This window comes from Nuphar pumila, chromosome 1, assembly GCF_984573655.1.
Source record: "Nuphar pumila chromosome 1, dmNupPumi1.hap1.1, whole genome shotgun sequence".
Taxonomy (NCBI): Eukaryota; Viridiplantae; Streptophyta; class Magnoliopsida; order Nymphaeales; family Nymphaeaceae; genus Nuphar; species Nuphar pumila.
The window spans coordinates 18,707,401-18,725,507 of record NC_143249.1 but is presented as its reverse complement, the minus strand read 5'-3'; the positions used below and the strand labels follow the sequence as shown (position 1 = coordinate 18,725,507).

Genomic DNA, 18,107 nt, shown 5'->3' with positions numbered 1-18,107 from the left:
TTCTTTTCTTCTCTTTTCTTTTCTTTTCTTTTCTTTTCTTTTCTTTTCTTTTCTTCATGTTAGGTTCTCCAATCTGGTAACGTCAACATGGTATCAGAGTAGGTCTCCCTTCTGGGATGACATTGCTACTGTTGTTGCTCGTGGATGCTGCTGGTCGTGAAGGGTGAAGAAGAAGTGGGTAATCGGCTCGGAAAAAAAAATCTGATCATGGATCGTAATCAGGTTGTTGGTTGTGTAAGGTGAAGAAGAAGTGGGAGATCGTGGATCGTGATCAGGTTCCTGCTTAGTGGAATGGGGCCTTGGCTGCTTAACGTGATCAAGTTGCTGCCAGTCGTGAAGGGTGAAGTAGACGTGGGTGTCGCTGATCATCGTGATCGGCTCATGGATTAAAAAAAAGGTATTTCTTTTCAGGGGCCTTGGCTGCTTAACGTGATCAAGCTGCTGCCAGTCGTGAATGGTGAAGTAGAAGGTGGTGTCGCTGATCATCGTGATCTGCTCGTGGATTATTAAAAAAAAATGTATTTTTTTCCAGATTGTGTATGATCATTGTGACGCATAACGAGAAGCACGCAGATCTGAAGACTGTGATTGGATCTGAATGGCGTTATCTTGATATTGTGTTTATCGTTGTTGAATGTCTGCGATAAGATCATTACCGTTGAAATTAAATGGTAAGGATCTCAGCCTCGAAGTTGGTAGTCTGGTAGTCTTGCTGAACATTCCAGTCGTGAAGTTGATAGTCTCTCCTTAAAAAAATTTATTTATTCTGTGGTTATGGAGATGATCTGATCGCTATTCTGATCTAGAAGCAAACTGAGCAGGAGTCTCTTTGTTGAGCAGCAATATCTGGGTTGTTTTTGTCTAGCTGTTCTTAGTAAGCAAGTTTTTTTATTATTATCATGGCTTAGTCACATGCTCAAGATAATGACCAAAAAGCAGAGGTAGTCGATGAATATAAAGCCTTTGCGAATCCATTTTCGTATGGATCTTCAGTTAAGCTAGATGATACTAATTATGCACAGTGTTCTCGCACCTTCATGATGTCAGTTTCTGGTCATCGAAAAAAACATGTTCTCTTGGAATTGGAGCCTACTGAAAGAACCGACAAATATGTCACTTGGGATGAAGACAATGACATTGTGATGTCATGGATAATGAATAGTGTACAACCTCATATAGCTGATGGCCTGATTTATTATACCTCAGCTAAACAAATGTGGGATAATCTTTGTGATACGTATTCTCATGAAACCAATGTGAGTCGTATTCTACAAGTTGAGCAGGAAATTTACCAGTTGCAGCAAGGAGAACAGACTTTGGCCCAATACTATGCATCTGTTAAATATGCCTTTGAGAGGCTAAATGCACACAGACCCTTATGTTGCACTAAACAGAAGACCCATCAGGAGCAGACTATGGTTGCCCGGTTCCTTACTGGGTTATCATCTGATTTTTCTGTTGCCAAAGTTCAAATGCTAACCGGGTCTGATGTTCCTACTCTTGCAGAAGCCTACAATCGTCTGAGTAGGCTTGCAATCACTCTTCCTCAGACCCAATCAAAATCACAGGCATCAGCTCTAGCTATCCCCTCAGATCGTAGAAGAGGTACTTTCTTGAATTTTCGAGGTAGAGGTCGCGGTCGCAGTATAGGAGAAAGAGGAAGGCTTCAATGTATATATTGTGGTAAACTCGGACATCCTGAAGATAGGTGTTGGGATAAGACTGGTTGACCTCCTATTCCATCGCCCAAACCAGATGTGTCCAAGGCTCAAGTTGCTAAACTCGATGCAGAGACTACCACTACATCCTCCAGCGATCCAGTTATCCTCAATCGTGCAAAGTATGATGAATTGTTGTCTCACCGGCTTCCTAGTTCAAGTGCTCCTATGCTTGTTGTTGATGTTGCATGCTCTACAAGTTATGGCCCAAGTTATCAAGGTAGTAGATGAATAATAGATTCAGGTACCTCTAGACACCTATGTGGGACTCCCTATAATTTTTCGAAGTTACATCCTATTACTGAACCTCCCAATGTTATACTTGCGGATGGGAGATATGTTCCTATTATAGGCCAAAGAAACATCTCTATATCTCCCACACTTCAATTGACTAATGTCCTTTATGCTCCTTCATTTCCTCAGAATTTACTGTCTGTCAGTCGTATTGCTAGGGAGCATAACTGTAGGGTGATATTTGATCATGTGTTTTGTATTTTTCAGGACTTGCTGACGAGGAAGAGAATTGGTGGAGGCCATGAGGAAGGTGGTGTCTATTATCTACATCAGCCAGTTGGATCTAATGAATTATGTGTCTGAGCCATCTTCCAGTTCCTATCAGTGGCATCTCCGTCTTGGTCATGTTCCTTTGCCAAAGCTTCGTAGACTTATTCCTCAGATTTCTCCGTCTGACTCATTCCAGTGTGACGCATGTCAATTGGGCAAACATCACAGAAGCTCCTTTCCATCTAGTCACAGTCCATCGAGTCAAGGATTGTTTAAGATTTTGCATGTTGATGTATGGGGACCTAGTAGAGTTCCTAGTAGATCTCAGTGTCGTTATTACTTAGTTATTGTTGATGATTTTTCTAGATTGTCATGGGTTTTCTTAATAAAAGAAATGTCAGAGGTTGCCTCCATTCTTATGTCTTTTGTCATTGAAATAAAGACTCAATTTCATTCTCTTGTCAAGATTATCCGTACTGATAATGTTCTTGAGTTCAAGTCAAATGAATTGTTATAATTCTATCAAAATCGTGGCATCCGCCCCCAAACCACGTGTGCTCATACATCCCAGCAAAATGGAGTTGCTGAGAAGAAACATAGACATCTTCTTGATGTAGCTCGCACCCTTATGTTGCAATCAAATATGCCACCTTCATATTGGGGGGATGCCATTCTCACTTCTTGCTATCTTATTAATCGTATGCCTTCCTCATCATTGGATTGTTTAAGATTTTGCATGTTGATGTATGGGGACCTAGTAGAGTTCCTAGTAGATCTCAGTGTCGTTATTACTTAGTTATTGTTGATGATTTTTCTAGATTGTCATGGGTTTTCTTAATAAAAGAAATGTCAGAGGTTGCCTCCATTCTTATGTCTTTTGTCATTGAAATAAAGACTCAATTTCATTCTCTTGTCAAGATTATCCGTACTGATAATGTTCTTGAGTTCAAGTCAAATGAATTGTTATAATTCTATCAAAATCGTGGCATCCGCCCCCAAACCACGTGTGCTCATACATCCCAGCAAAATGGAGTTGCTGAGAAGAAACATAGACATCTTCTTGATGTAGCTCGCACCCTTATGTTGCAATCAAATATGCCACCTTCATATTGGGGGGATGCCATTCTCACTTCTTGCTATCTTATTAATCGTATGCCTTCCTCATCATTGGAAGAGCAAATTCCTTTTCAAATTCTATATCCTAATGCTCCGCTTTTCCCGATTTCTCCCAAGGTGTTTGGATGTGTCTCCTTTGTTCATAAACTTGGACCTAACCGTGATAAATTATCTGCCCAAGCCATCAAGTGTGTCTTCATTGGATATCCAAAGAATCAAAAAGGATACCGGTGTTATGATCCCATCTCCCGTCGAGAGTATGTTAGTGCTGATGTATCCTTCTTTGAATCTATTCCTTATTTCTCTACTACTGCATCCAGACTACATGTTGAACAAGGTGATGTCATGCCTCTTCCGGTTCCTCCCGTTCCCTTGGAGTCGTTTTCACCGACAGAGAATAAGGGAGTTCTCACCCATTCTCAGACTCTCATATCTGCCCGGTATCATAATCCTCCGTTGGTGTATACTCGCAGATCACCACCTGAATCAGATCCTACATCACTGCCTTCTTCAGAAGTAAGTTCGTCTGAAAATATTGAGATGTCTAATGTTGAGGATGACAAACCTATAGCCCTCAGGAAAGGTACAAGACAATGCACCTTACATCCTATTTCCAAGTTTGTTATTGAAGCAAGGCTTGGGGTCCACATGAAGAATTTTATCTCTGCTTTATCTGCCACATCTGTTCCACTTAATCATCCTCAGGCGTTGTTAGACCCTAAGTGGAAGCAAGCAATGTAGGTTGAGATGGATGCCTTGCTCTCATGCGACACATGAGACTTGGTTGTTCCACCTATTGATGCAGATATCGTCGGATGTAAGTGGGTCTACACTATTAAGTATAACTCGGATGGCTCTATTGAAAGATACAAAGCCCGATTGGTGGCAAAATGGTATACTCAAACATATGGAGTTGACTTTTTTGAGACTTTTTCCCCAGTCGCCCGCCTTGGGACTATTTGTTTGGTCATATCTGTCGTTGTTCATTGTAGGTGGAGTTTATGTCAGTTAGATGTGAAAAACATCTTCATGTATGGGGATCTGTCTGAAACTGTGTACATGCAGCAACCTCCCGAGTTTGAGGTTCAGGGGGAGTGTAGCAAGGTGTGCAAACTAAAGAAGGCCATATATGGCCTAAAACAGAGCCCCCGTGCATGGTTTCAGAAGTTATTTGAAATTATGTCTGCATTTGGCTTTAACAGGTCTGCATCAGATCATTCCTTGTTTATCAAGAAAACCTTCGTTGGTATTGTGGTTATGGTTGTGTATGTGGATGATATTATTCTTACAGAGAGCAGTGAAAAGGACATCTCAGACACTAAAATTCATCTTCAAAAGCACTTTGTCACAAAAGATCTCGGTCCTCTTAGATACTTCTTGGGCATAGAGGTGGCTAGAAACAGTGAGGGGTTAGTTTTATCACAGAGAAAGTATGTACTTGACCTACTGCAGGAATTAGGGATGTTAGGTGCCAAACCAGCCAATATACCAATGGATCCTAAACTTCATATGTACGATTAACAAGCAGAACCAATTGACAATAGGAGTTTTAGATCCCTGGTTGGTAAACTTTTATATGTTACTGTAACAATGTGAGATATCTCCTTGGCTGTGAGCAAAATAAGCCAATTCATGGACAGACCAACCCGAGTGCACTGGCAGGCTGCTATGATGATTCTCAGGTATTTGAAATCCTCTCCTGAAAAGGAATTGCTATATAAACAAAGCTCCAACCTTGATATACTTGCGTACTCAGATGCAGATTATGCAGAGGTCATTGATGATAGAAAGTCCACCACATGGTTCTGTGTGTTCGTAGGAGGAAACTTAATTACTTGGAGAAGTAAAAAACCCTGAATCAGAAATGAATATATTAGAAAATGTTTAGCAGTATCAATAAGTGAAAAAATTATAGAATGTTGTTTAAGATGGTTTTGACATGTGAAAAGACCTACCATTGTGCCAACAAGAAAGGTGAAGAGGAAGCAAGTTGAAAGAATTAGGAAAAGAGGAAGACCATTAAAGACTTGGAGGAAGGCAGTGAGAGGGGACATGAAAAACTATAAGGTGACAGAGGTTGTAGCTCTGGACAGGAAGGAATGGAGAAACAGTAGTCATAAAACTGACCCCATGTCGAAATAAGACTTGATGATGATGATGATGATATGCAAAGCATATATGTGCCTTTCACTGTGCATATGCAAGTTGCTTGTGTATGTATGTGCATGAGCAATCTCGTGGGTGTATGTCTTAAGCCTTCTTCACCAAATATTGATTCTAAATTGAATTGAATTGCCTAGTATAAGCAAAATAGAATGCTTTTACTCCATGGACACAACGAAATCATTTTTTCCTTATTTTTTTCAATACCTTGTTTGGTAACGGGCATGAAAGAATCCATATGAAACATAATCAGGAGCTAGAGAGTGCAAATATTCATCTTACCAAAAGCCTTTCTGCCTCTTCACGCTTTCCTTTCATACGAAGCTGCAATACTTTAGCTGCCAACTGATTTGCACTCATTGATTGGTTTCTACTTGAACTATTTTCTTCATTCTCATTAGTATTGGCAGAAATAAACTGGGATCCACCATGTTCATTTTCAGCAATATTTGTAGGTGAAGAGATAGAGATGTCCTCAACATCCTTTTGCTTCTGAAGATTGAATGATTGCAGGAAGCTACCATCATTAGTGAATTTGTTTAATCCAGAGGCTGCAGAGGCAATGAGTTCAGCATGCCCCTCTGATCTATCCACATCTTTTCTTTTCCTCCAGGAGAGAGAATCATGTGCTTTTGGTTCTTTCATATCTGGATTACGGACAGAAATGCCTTTTAGATAATCACGCTTCACAACTCATCACATGTCCCCTAATGGGCACAACTTTGACCGAATCTTTTATATATATATATATATATAGCTGAGTCCCCGTGTCCAAAATTTTTGAAATTGCGCTGCACCCGTGTCGCACCCGCACCCATGTGACATAGATCCTCATAAACTTTTTACATTGACTTACAATGTATATGTCTTTTACATGGTCACATTGCTAATAGATAGAACTATATTATATTTCATCATCAACAAAAGTGCCCAATCAAATATTTTTAACATTTAAAATTCTTAAAAAAGCTATGAATGTTTTATAATATAAAATATTTTTTTATAGACACGATACTAACTTATGTTGAACCATCATAGATATTTTGAACTCAATGCAAAAAAAAAATGTGATATATCCATTACACAATATAAATGTGATGCTCAATATACCACTTAAGCTGAATATATTGTATATTTATGAAAAAATTGAAAAGACGTGAATGCTTTGTAATAATGGGTCACGGGTCAGGGGATCCAGACCCATTACCATGCTATTTCATTAATGGCATGTGTGTATCTTATTTATATTGTAATAGGGGTATTTTAGTACACTAAAATTTGTATTAGTGAATACATATAAATGAATAAGAGTAGCCGCCGATCCGCTGTGAAGGAATCAGGTTCTCTTTGCCGCTCCTCTCTCTGTTCCTCACCCTTCACGCGTGGTAGAGCTAGGGTTTTGCAAATCTAACATGGTATCAGAGTCACGCTAGAGCTGGATCTTGGGGAAAAAAAAGAGGTTGCAAGGATTGCAGACGGGTTGTGTGCTGGACACATTCTTATTATTATGAAACATGGATCCATTTTCTACCCAGTTTGGTCTTTCTTTAAGCTTTCTTAGTCAACTCATGTCTGAAAAATTAAACAATTCCAATTTCTTGACTTGGAAGAGGCAAATCATTCCTTTCATTAGGAGTCAGGATCTTTCTGGACATCTAGATGGATCTGTACCAGTTTCTCCAAAGTTCATATCACGAGAAGAAAGGGACAGTAAAGGAGCATCTACCACAGTATATGTTAGAAATCTTGAATTTGTAGCTTGGATGAAAAGAGATCAGGCGCTAGTTGCTTATATTACATCTACGTTGTCACAAGAGGTGTTTGTGGCCATTCCAGACGACTGTACTGCCATGCAACGTTGGGACAGACCATGGTTGCCAGTTGAGGAAGCGGGAGCGGGAAGCGAGGCACTTTCAAAATTTTAGGAAGCGTGGGACCACTTAGGACCGATTCGGGAAGTGTCTCGGAAGCGACCTAGGAAGCGTCTCGGAAGCGACCTAGGAAGCGTCTCGGAAGCGAGGGGGAAGCGGAAAAAATAAAAATAAAAAATACAAAATACAAAAAAATTGAAAAAAACAGGGGAAGCGAGGGGGAAGCGTGATGGGAAGCGCGCTTCCCATTAAAGGGAAGCGCGTCCCCCATTAAAGGGAAGCGCGCTTCCCAAAAAAGGGGGACGCTTCACCCCACGCTTCGGAAGCGCGACGTTTCGTGCTTCCGAAGCGCGCTTCGGGGAAGTGCGCTTCCCCTTTTAGCTAGGCGCTTCCGGTAACCCTGGGACAGACTAGTTCAGACATATCCACAGGTTTCTCAGGCCAGGATTGTGTTTCTTAAAAGAGAATTTCAAATGTTAAGAAAGGATTCCATGACTATCATGGAATACTTGAACAAACTGAAGATTATCACAGATCAGCTAGCAGTTGTTGGGTGTGCAATGACTAATAAAGACTTAGTACAACAAACTCTGAGCAAATTGGGACCTGACTATCATATGATTGTTACTTATTATGTTTAACTGAGATGCCCAAATTTGAAGACCTGCGTGCAAAATTACTCCAATATGAGATGAACTTGAAGGGATTTTTTGAAGAATCATCTATGCATACAGGGACGCAAGATGTTTTTGCTACAGGGGTAACTTATGGACGAGGACGAGGAAGTTATGATATTAAGGGAAAGGGAGGACAAGGAAGAAGTGGAAAAGGAGGTCGTGGACTATTGCCTACACCCAACATATACCCCAACCCACAGCGACAAAAGTCAATTCCTACTTGTTTTTTATGTAATAAAAAGGGGCACATCAAAGCTAATTGCTGGTTCAATCCTCTGAATAAAGAAAAATCAACAAAGACTGAAGCAAAGAGAGGAACAGATAGTACAAGGGCCAGCGGAGAGGTAAAGGAGTTATTGTTATCAGCTTTAGCAGGATTGAATCTGAAGCAGAATGAACAAGGTACTTGGTACGTGGACTCTGGGGCAGACTCACATTACGGGTGATATTGGTAAGCTCCTAAACCTTGTTCCTTACATTGGAAGAAATAGTATAGTTACTGGGGATGGATCTCACCATTCTATCTCTCACAATGGAAACTCCGTTATACCTATGTCAAAGTCCTCTCTCAATCTTTCGAAAGTTCTTTATGCTCCTAACATCAAAAAAAAAACATTGTTTCTGTTTCTAAGTTTGTTGATGATATCAATGCCTAAGTTGAATTTACTCCCTCTTTTGTTCTTGTCAAGGATCTCTGCACGAGGGAGACGTTCGCTAAAGGAAAATGACAAGGCAATATGTATGTTTTCCAAGAAGACCCTTCGGCTCGTGTTCGTCCTGTTGACCCAAACTTGAAGCTCTCCTCATCATCATCCTTTGTGGTTCTTGCATGTGTCTTCAGTGTCCATGAATCAAATAAGCCAAATCTTTGGCATGGTCGTTTAGGTCATTGCAGTAGTAGCTTTATTGAGAAGCTTGTTTCAAATAACCTCATCCCCAAGTCAAGTTTAGGAATAAATGTCAATGACAACAAATGTTCTAGTTGTCTCTTATGTAAAAGTCATGTTTTACCTTTTCATTCTATCAATAAAAGAGCTTCAAGACCTTTTGACATTATTTGTTCTGATGTTTGGGGGTCTGCCACAGTTGCTTTTATATCTGGAACTAGATATTATCTTATATTTGTTGACAATTATTCTCGTTATACTTGGATTTTCTTCATGAAACACAAATATGAGACTTTCAAGCTGTTCCAAAATTTCCACTCCTTTGTCAAGAATCAATTTTCTGAAAACATTCTTTGTTTCCAATGTGACGGAGGAGGTGAATTCTCTTCAATTGACTTTACTAATTTTCTTCAAAGTAATAGGATAAGGAGAAGGGTGTCTTGCCCTCACACACCTCAGCAAAATGGGATTGCTAAAAGAAAGCATCGTCATATTGTAGAGAGTGCAATGAGTATGATGCATGATAGTAATCTTCCGATTACTTTATGGACAGAAGCTTTTCATTCTGCAGTCCATGTGATAAATCGATTGCCCATGACTATTTTGGAGAACAAGTATCTGTACTTTTCTCTATTTGAAGTTCATCCAAACTACCATGATTTGCGCGTGTTTGGCTGTTTATGTTATGTTCACATTGATAGTTCAATGAGACATAAGTTTCAGGACAAGGCCTTGAAGTGCAAGTTTGTGGGATATGCAGATGACTATAAAGGATACAGGTGTTATGACCCCATGAGCAAGCGCATCAAAATATTAAGAAATGTTATCTTTGATGAATTGAGTTTTGATTGTCGATGCATTAGTCCTTCAGAATCAAGTTCCAGAGTTGAGGTGTATTATCCTTGGTTGAATTCCGAACTTTTCACCGGCAGTAGTGATGTTTGTCCTTCAAATTGTACTCAAAAGGATAAGGAATTTATGCCTGCTGATGAGATGATTGCACAAAAGAGTACAGAGTCATCCTTGGACCCCAAGAGGTATAAAGGTCTTGTTTACACCCGACGAGGAAGAGAGGCGCCCACTATTGTTAATCAAAAAATGGATACATCCTCTACATCCACTTCTACTTTTGATGTTAGAAGATCCACTCGTTCTCGTCATCCGATAGAAAGATGGGTCAGTTATGAAAATTTCTCATTGGATTTTCAACTTTTTCTAACAGCTTTGAGCAAGGAATATGAACCCACAACATTTTCTCAAGCGTCAAATTCTAGAAGGTGGATTGAAGCAATGAATGAAGAAATGAAAGCTCTACATGAATGTGGTACGTGGGAAGTTGTACCGAGACCACCCGACAGAAATGTAGTTGGGTCGAAATGGGTGTACAAGATAAAGTACAAACCGGATGAAACTATAGAACGGTACAAGGCGAGGCTTGTAGCCAAAGGGTTTACACAAGAGCAAGGACAGGATTATGACGAAACCTTTAGTCCAATGGTGAAAATGGGGACAATCAGAGTTATACTTTCTTTAGCTATTGAACATCAATGGACTATTAGTCAACTTGATGTAAAAAATGTCTTTCTCCATGAAAATTTAGAGGAAGTGTACATGGAGCAACCCACTGGTTATGCAGAAGGCAATCCTACAAAATATGTATGCAGATTAAAAAGGGCGATATACGGATTGAAGCAGGCATCCCGTTCTTGGTTTGATAGTTTCTCTCTTGAAATACAAAAATATGGTTTTAGGAGATCTCTCATGGACCATTCCTTGTTTATATTTAAGAACCAAAACATAGTTACTCTGTTGTTGATATATATGGATGATATTATCAATACAGGTAACTCCAATGAGCATATTGAGAAAGTCAAACATCTCTTGAATAAAAGATCCAAAATGAAGGACCTTGGTAAACTACGGTACTTCCTTGCAGTTGAAGTTGACAATACTTTTGAAGAAATGACTTTCACTCAACGTAAGAATACTATTGATGTCCTCAATAAGGTAGGTATGAAAGATTGCAAGCCCTTGGGAACTCCTAGTGTTCTTCACAGAAACTCAGTTGTCAAGATGGAGATCCATATGAGAATCCCACACAATATTGCAGCATAGTGGGCATGTTACAATATCTCACCTTCACTTGACCTGATATTGTTTACTTTGTAAATCAGGTATCTCAGTTTATGCATGCGCCATGCGAGGGGCATATGGAAGCAGTTAAACGAATACTTCGGTACTTGAAAGGAACTGTTGGGGATGGTCTTTTGTATAAGAGAAAGACAAATCAGCAAAATGCACATAAGATTACTGTCTATACTGATGCAGACTGGGCGGGAGACCCAGATGAACGTAGATTCGTATCCGGTTATTAAGTGTTTGTTGGGATGAATTTAGTTTCCTGGAGCAGTAAGAAACAAAAAGTTATTGCTAGATCAAGTACAGAAACTGAATATAGGTCAATGGCAGCCGCTACTACTGAAGCTATATGGATTAGGCACTTAATGACAGAAGTGGGAGAGTCAATCTCTCGATCTATTCTTTTATGTGACAACCAAAGTGCTATCAATATGTCATTTAATCCCATTTATCACAACATATTGAAATAGATCAGCATTTTTGAGACAAAAAGTAGAAGAGAAGGAGATTGAGCCCGAATTTGTACGAACTACAGATCAAGTGGCTGATATATTTACAAAATGATTGACAAAAGACAAATTCTGGATGTTGAAAGGCAAGTTGTTCATGGTTCAGTACCATGCACAACTTGAGGGAGGGTGAAAAGACGTGCATGCTTTGTAATAATGGGTCACGGGTCAGGGGATCCAGACCCATTACCATGCTATTTCATTAATGGCATGTGTGTATTTTATTTACATTGTAATAGGGGCATTTTAGTACCCTAAAATTTGTGTTAGTGAATACATATAAATGAATAAGAGTAGTCGTTGATCCTCTGTGAAGGAATCGGGTTCTCTCTCTCTCTCTCTCTCTCTCTCTCTCTCTCTCTCTCTCTCTCTCTCTCTCTCTCTCTCTCTCTCTCTCTCTCTCTTTCTCTCTCTCTCTCTCTCTTTGTTCCTCACCCTTCACGCGTGGTAGAGCTAGGGTTTTGCAAATCTAACAAAAATTTTCACACAAAAAATGATAAATAGGCATATGTAGTCAAATAAGAAACAATTTTTTGTTCCTACCTCCCCTTTTTTAAGATGGGAAGAATTAAATGTTGTCTGGTCCACATGATGTGCAACAGGCAATGGTTCTATGAGATGGAGGTGAGGTCCTCCTTTTCATAACTTGTGAGAAGGCCTTCCCTCCACATTCTGCTTGATATGAGGCTATTTCCATATCAATGAATGCTAGAATTTATGCCTCTGGCCACCTCTTTCTCTTTTTCTATCCAATCCAAAGTACCATTTATCTCGCTCACTCACTCATATATATGTTTATGTTTTTTATTTTTTGACTTGCCAATATTTTCCCAATTTTTTCCTAGAAAACTTACTTTTTGAAAACACCTCCAGATATTCCTTTGTTGAGATGACATTTAGCTATGTGTTGAACATTTCACTTAGTTGTATGTTCCATGTCGACAAGGCACAACACTGGCCACAACATAGGACACACCACAACACTTCATAGACAAAATCAAACATGTGCCAAACATGGTCAACACCGCATCCTTAATTTTATTTATTTCATTTTATGATCTTCATTGTTTATTTCATATTTACTTGTGCCCAATTTCTTTTAAAATTTTCATTTATTACACTATGTTGCAATCTTCAACCTAGTCTTATTATTATAATGGTTTACAATTTTTGTTCAAGAATTTTCATTTAATATGATATTCATGCTTTATTATTTTACACACGCATATAAATAATATGTGCCTTGACCCCGTGCCCTAGTCTTACAAAACTTTTGTGTTGTACAAAACTTGTCCATGTCGTACTCAATACCCGCATCCGTGTCCATGCAGGTAATAACAAGCAATCGCTTTCATTTCATTTATTGGCTATTCAAAATTTCAAACTTTAACATTGCTTAGTATCTTATAATTTTTACACCATCACCAAAAGTACTACTTTAAATTTTAAATAGTCATAATGACAGCTAAAATGGATCCTTCATCTGTATGTCATAGTCATAAAGTCAACATTCAACCAACTTCTTACTTTTTCATACACAATCAGAATATATTGTCTTAGCCTAATTCAGTTAATTTAAACATGCTAACATCTTGATGGGGCAAAATACAGGCTGTGATATTGCACATTCCAAAGTTCAGAATAAGCAGAACCTACCAGTAAACAAAGCAAATTACAGTACAATAGAGTTCATTAAAAGTAAAAATGTCAATGAGCATCAAAATTGATAACATAAAATACACAAACATAAGAATCCAAAACAGCTGCAAAACATCTCATTTTGTTGATTTCAAACAGTTCCAATGGAGATGACAATCCAAATTGGCACCCAGTTATTCTTTTGTAGATGAGACCATTCCAGCCTCTTAATTGTTTTTCTCCGCCAACCAACACTAACATGATACATGATAAAGGTTTACACACAGCCGTATTTATAGCAACATGAGAAATAAGTAACAAAGAAACACTGAACTGTGATACAATATTAATGATGATAAACTGCTCCATCTTAAACACGGACTCAGGGCAAACACCAAGATTCCATCCTCAAACAAATTAAGCATATTTGTTTACCTAGTTCCCTTCTTTGGAACAGATACCCCATCTTTGGAATTCCCACCTGCGATTGTTGAATGAATAGAAGGCCCATGCTCTCATTAATGTGTAATAACAAATTGACAAAACCGCAGACATTTGCATCCAAAAGAATTTGCAGGAAACATGAATTATGAAACTTGAAACCAAAAACAGGAAGAACAGTAGGACAAAAAATATAAAAGAAGATACAAACCTTCATTATCCAACTTTGACCGCTCATTCGGATTAATGGTTCCTCCTCTCACAAAAGTCTTCTCACCAGGCGTATTCCCCCCTCGAAATGACTCGACGAACTCCTCATACAAGCGAGCAGTTTCATCCTCCGCTCTCTGAAATTATCAATATGAAAAGAAAACAATCAAAATGCAATTAATGCAACCAGAAAGAAAATAAAAGCAAGAAACCTTCATGCGAATTTCTAAAATCTAAACACAAAACACCACGACACAACAGGAGAAAGGTAGTTGAAAGATGACAACCACAATATCAAAATAGTACCTTTTTCTTCGCCTCTTCCTCCTCTCTGTGCTTCTGAAAAGGGGTCTTCTTTCGAGTAACTGAGAACGATGTCATTTTTGTCCTATTCTACAAAACCCACATCATAGAAGCCATGAATACAGCAAAATCATGAATATTTGATCCTCAAAATCCACCAAAAATGAAACTCCATGAGCTAAAATTCAACAAACAAAACACAGGATGCACATTTCTAAGATATGAAATCAGCATTATGATCAACTTCTCAATAGGAAACGAGAACTCAAACGATACCTGAAAAAAAAAAACCGAACTCTAGATCTATAGAACACAAAAGGACAATGCAAGATTGAAGGCTAAACAAAGAGGGGTATTGAAATAATAACAAGAAGAATGTGCACTACTTGAAAGGAGGAGGCATCTTGTTCTTCGAGTATACAGAAAGCAGAAAAGTAGAGGACAAGAGGAAGAGATGAATAAAAATTCCACCATCAAATAATTCAAAAATGGAAAATCTAGAGCATTGACCTTACTTCTCTTTTCTGTTTTTTTTTTCTTTTTCTTCCATTTTTACATACAGTGTTATTTGAGTTCTACAGTAGTGTTTTCTGTGTGGAAGATATGAGCAGACCAATTTGTTCAATCCATCATATCAAACCTCATCTTGTTAGCAATTCGACTTCTTGTGGTACTTTATAAGACCAGATGCTCCTCTTTTCATAAGGATACGGATTTTCTTAGATGTACAACTGATCTCATGCATTGCCCATTTACTCTAGCTGTGAAGTCAAATACATTTAAACTATTTAATCTTGAGGCCACGGCTAGATTCAAAGTACCCATGCCAGCCCACAAGGGATACTGAGGCATTTCATTAGATCCAGCTAGATGCAGAGCACGTTGTATAGCCAATTCAAATGCATGCAGAACCACTTTTGTTAGATATTGTCAATGCATAGGGAATCATTCAGTTATTTAGTTTTTAGATTAACTACAATCTCTTGCACGTGCAGTAGAATCACCAAAAGAGAGGAAAAGGAGAACAAAAGAGAAAATTAATTGCTATGTTTCAGTTCGCCTTCAAGGTTAGGAAAAGAGAAGTTTTACGAATTAATTGCAATGAGAAAAATCACAACTAGGTGCCAAAGACATACTCTTTCTCAATTTTTTGCACTGAACTGTCTTGAGGAATTTGTTTACTCAGTCCTCTTTCCCCCTCCCACCTTCGCCCTCCAAATGGAAATGAGATCACTCTTTCAGACAAGAAAGACACACAACCCTCTCTTTGTCACCATTCCCACTTAGTTCTCAGCTTCAAATGCTCAATTAGAAAATCGGCTGTCAGATCTAGAATTTGGTAGACATATTGGTGTAGGCAAAAAAAACGTAATAACACTAAATCTCTGCTAATGCACTGAGTTGCTCAATTTCCTCTCACCTTGCTAAGTTTTGCAAAAAACTCAACATGAGGCCATTCTGTCCAACAGTCTCATGCCTTGCAGTTCTACTGCATCTTATTAACTTTGTACTAACAAAAAATTAGAACCCATTGCCCTGTTGACTAATGCTGCCAAGGGGTTGGATTAGGATCAAATTGGATAAACCTAATCCAACCATACTTATGGCAGTTGCGTTTGGATTTGGGTTTTGGTTCAGGTCCATGTCTCCTTGGATCACAACTTCACATATGGGCCAGCACCATATCCAACTATATTCTTTGTTTTATCCTAGATCTGTTACATCAGTAAAATATGTTATAGGTTGACCAAAGCATAATATGTGCAAATATGCTAACTTAGTTATTTACACTTTTAACATCTCTAACACTTGTAAGTTATTGTAAGTTTGTAACAGTTATTCGGCAAACCCAAGCTCAACCATTTCCTTTTCATTCTTTTTGTGGCAATATATACAGTAAAAAATACCTGATATGAAAAAGATGATTGAACTGGGTATCCGATTCCAACCAGCTGTTTTTCTATGCCACCCAAATCCAAACTGTATCCCATCAGATTTGAGTAGCTCCCGCCCAAATCCATCACCATTTTGTCCAGCTCACCTGTCCCCTTCCCAAATCTGACGTCAAATCTGGGTCAAATAAGGTACCCAATACCAGATCCAACCTGCTGACACACCTATTGGCAGCACTGGTCTAGTGGCCTCTATACTAGCATTGATTGACATACTCCAAGATAACTTTGACAAAAGGAAAAATTTTAAAAGAGTGAAAGAAAACTTGAGTGCCAAAAGCATATAAGTTCATCCATGAATCAAGGCAGATCTTATATGCAAGGCAGGCTTAGAATAACCAAAAAGACCCATTGGAAAAACTTAAAATTAAACATCAACTAACCAAAATGAATGCTGCATAGACAAGACTACAAGTGGGTGGAGCGTTATTATGGAACAAAAGGGGAAAAATAACACCAACAAGAGCAACAAAGATTGTTCATCCAGTTGTCTTGTTCTTATTTTTGCTCGAGTCAAAAACCAACTTCACACATACGGCTCACATAATGCTTTCAGACAACCAAAATAACATCAGCATGGTTGGTGGCCACAAAATCAAATCCTACTGCATCTTTTGGAATAAAGTCCAAAGAAAATGAAATTAGACTTGGGATTCATAAAAACCAGTGTATCAGATCTTCAAAAAGAAAAAGAGGAAAAAAGACCATATGAGTTTAAGAAACTAATAATGAACATTGCCTGAAATAAGCATTTCATATTTCCTAGTGTGAACCAGGTAAAATGAAAGAGTGCAAAAGAAGAAAAAAGAGTAGGAAAAGAAAACTATTTCGGGTGCCAAAACTCAAATAAGTGACAGCAGGCAATCTCAAAATGACAAGAAAAAACACCGATTTGGTCAAAATTTGACAGGTGCAATACCGTTCATGCAAATACTTGAAATTATAGGACTGGTGCACATAAAAAAACCATCCGAAACACAAAAATTCTGATATAAGAGTGATAAAATACTCAGTAGACCAATTTCAGATGCCAAATTCCATAGAAAGGTAAGAATAGAGACAGAGACACAGAAGAAGCGGTCTGTCACCAAATTACATTAAATTAACGGACACAAAGTGCACCAAGATCGATTCTAATTTGCGCATCAAGCCACAATCACCGAAACCCATGAAAACCATCAAGTACGAACCACTTCAAGTAACCAAGACAATGCACACAGTACATCACGCGTTGACAACATCACAAATCCAATGCGCCACACGTAAAAAGCAACAGACAATCCCTAAATTTCACGAAACATAGGCATTTTAACCACAACATCAACCGCACGGATTTTTAAGAAAGGCCGATTCCAACTGATTGAACGATCACAGAAACCATGTGTCAAAAGATTTCAACCAAATCATGCGTACTATTTGGCTGGGACCGATAAAACGAATGGGGGTGAAGTAGGAGAAGCAGAAAAAACAACGATGAGACGGGAGATCCATAATAAAGAGAGAGAGAGAGTAAGGGTTTCCTTGGCAGGATGCCAGGAGTAAGCATCAAAACAGAGAGAGAGAGAGAGAGAGACGCACCTCTAAGGGCAGAACGTCGACGCCTGACGTCAATCCCGAAGGAGCAAAGAAGGGAAAAGATAGACGAAGGAGCGATTCTCCGAAGGGAACGAGAGAGAGAGGGAGAGAGACGCTCGTGTGGGTGGGGGAAAGGGTTTTATGAGAAATTGGAAAATTCCCACTCGCGCTCGTAAGGAATTATAGATTCTATGATTTCTTGAAATCCCAACCCAACAGTAGGGCTGTGATGTGCTTGGACAAAATACCATGTATCTATAAAAACTAAACATATGAATAATATAAAATTATTGCAAAAACTATGTTTTATCATGTTAATAACAGATTAAAATCCTGTTAAAAGCATGTAGTTTTCCAAAATGTTGTGCTAATTTTAATATAATACTAGCTGTTTTTTTATATTT

General features: G+C 38.6%; 1 protein-coding gene across 4 annotated transcripts in view; it reads right to left on the bottom strand.

The window, feature by feature from the left end:
* Positions 1–17,857, bottom strand: part of LOC149848214 (protein RRC1-like) — a 68,616-nt gene extending 50,759 nt beyond the window's left edge. For 2 of the 4 annotated variants that reach the window (XR_016427020.1, XM_089984044.1), the window contains exons 1-4: positions 17,707–17,857; positions 14,180–14,266; positions 13,875–14,010; positions 13,658–13,703 (exon numbers count right to left, since the gene is read on the bottom strand). Coding sequence is in view for 2 of the 4 variants with exons in the window: in XM_089984044.1 (XP_089840170.1) it covers positions 13,658–13,703; positions 13,875–14,010; positions 14,180–14,254 (257 nt within the window). In the remaining 2 variants the exon portion in view is untranslated. Of the gene's footprint in view, positions 1–13,657; positions 13,704–13,874; positions 14,011–14,179; positions 14,267–17,706 lie in introns of those variants that run through there. The other 2 variants (XM_089984120.1, XM_089984229.1) reach the window with 2 other exon arrangements.
* Between the last annotated feature and the right edge of the window lie 250 nt (positions 17,858–18,107).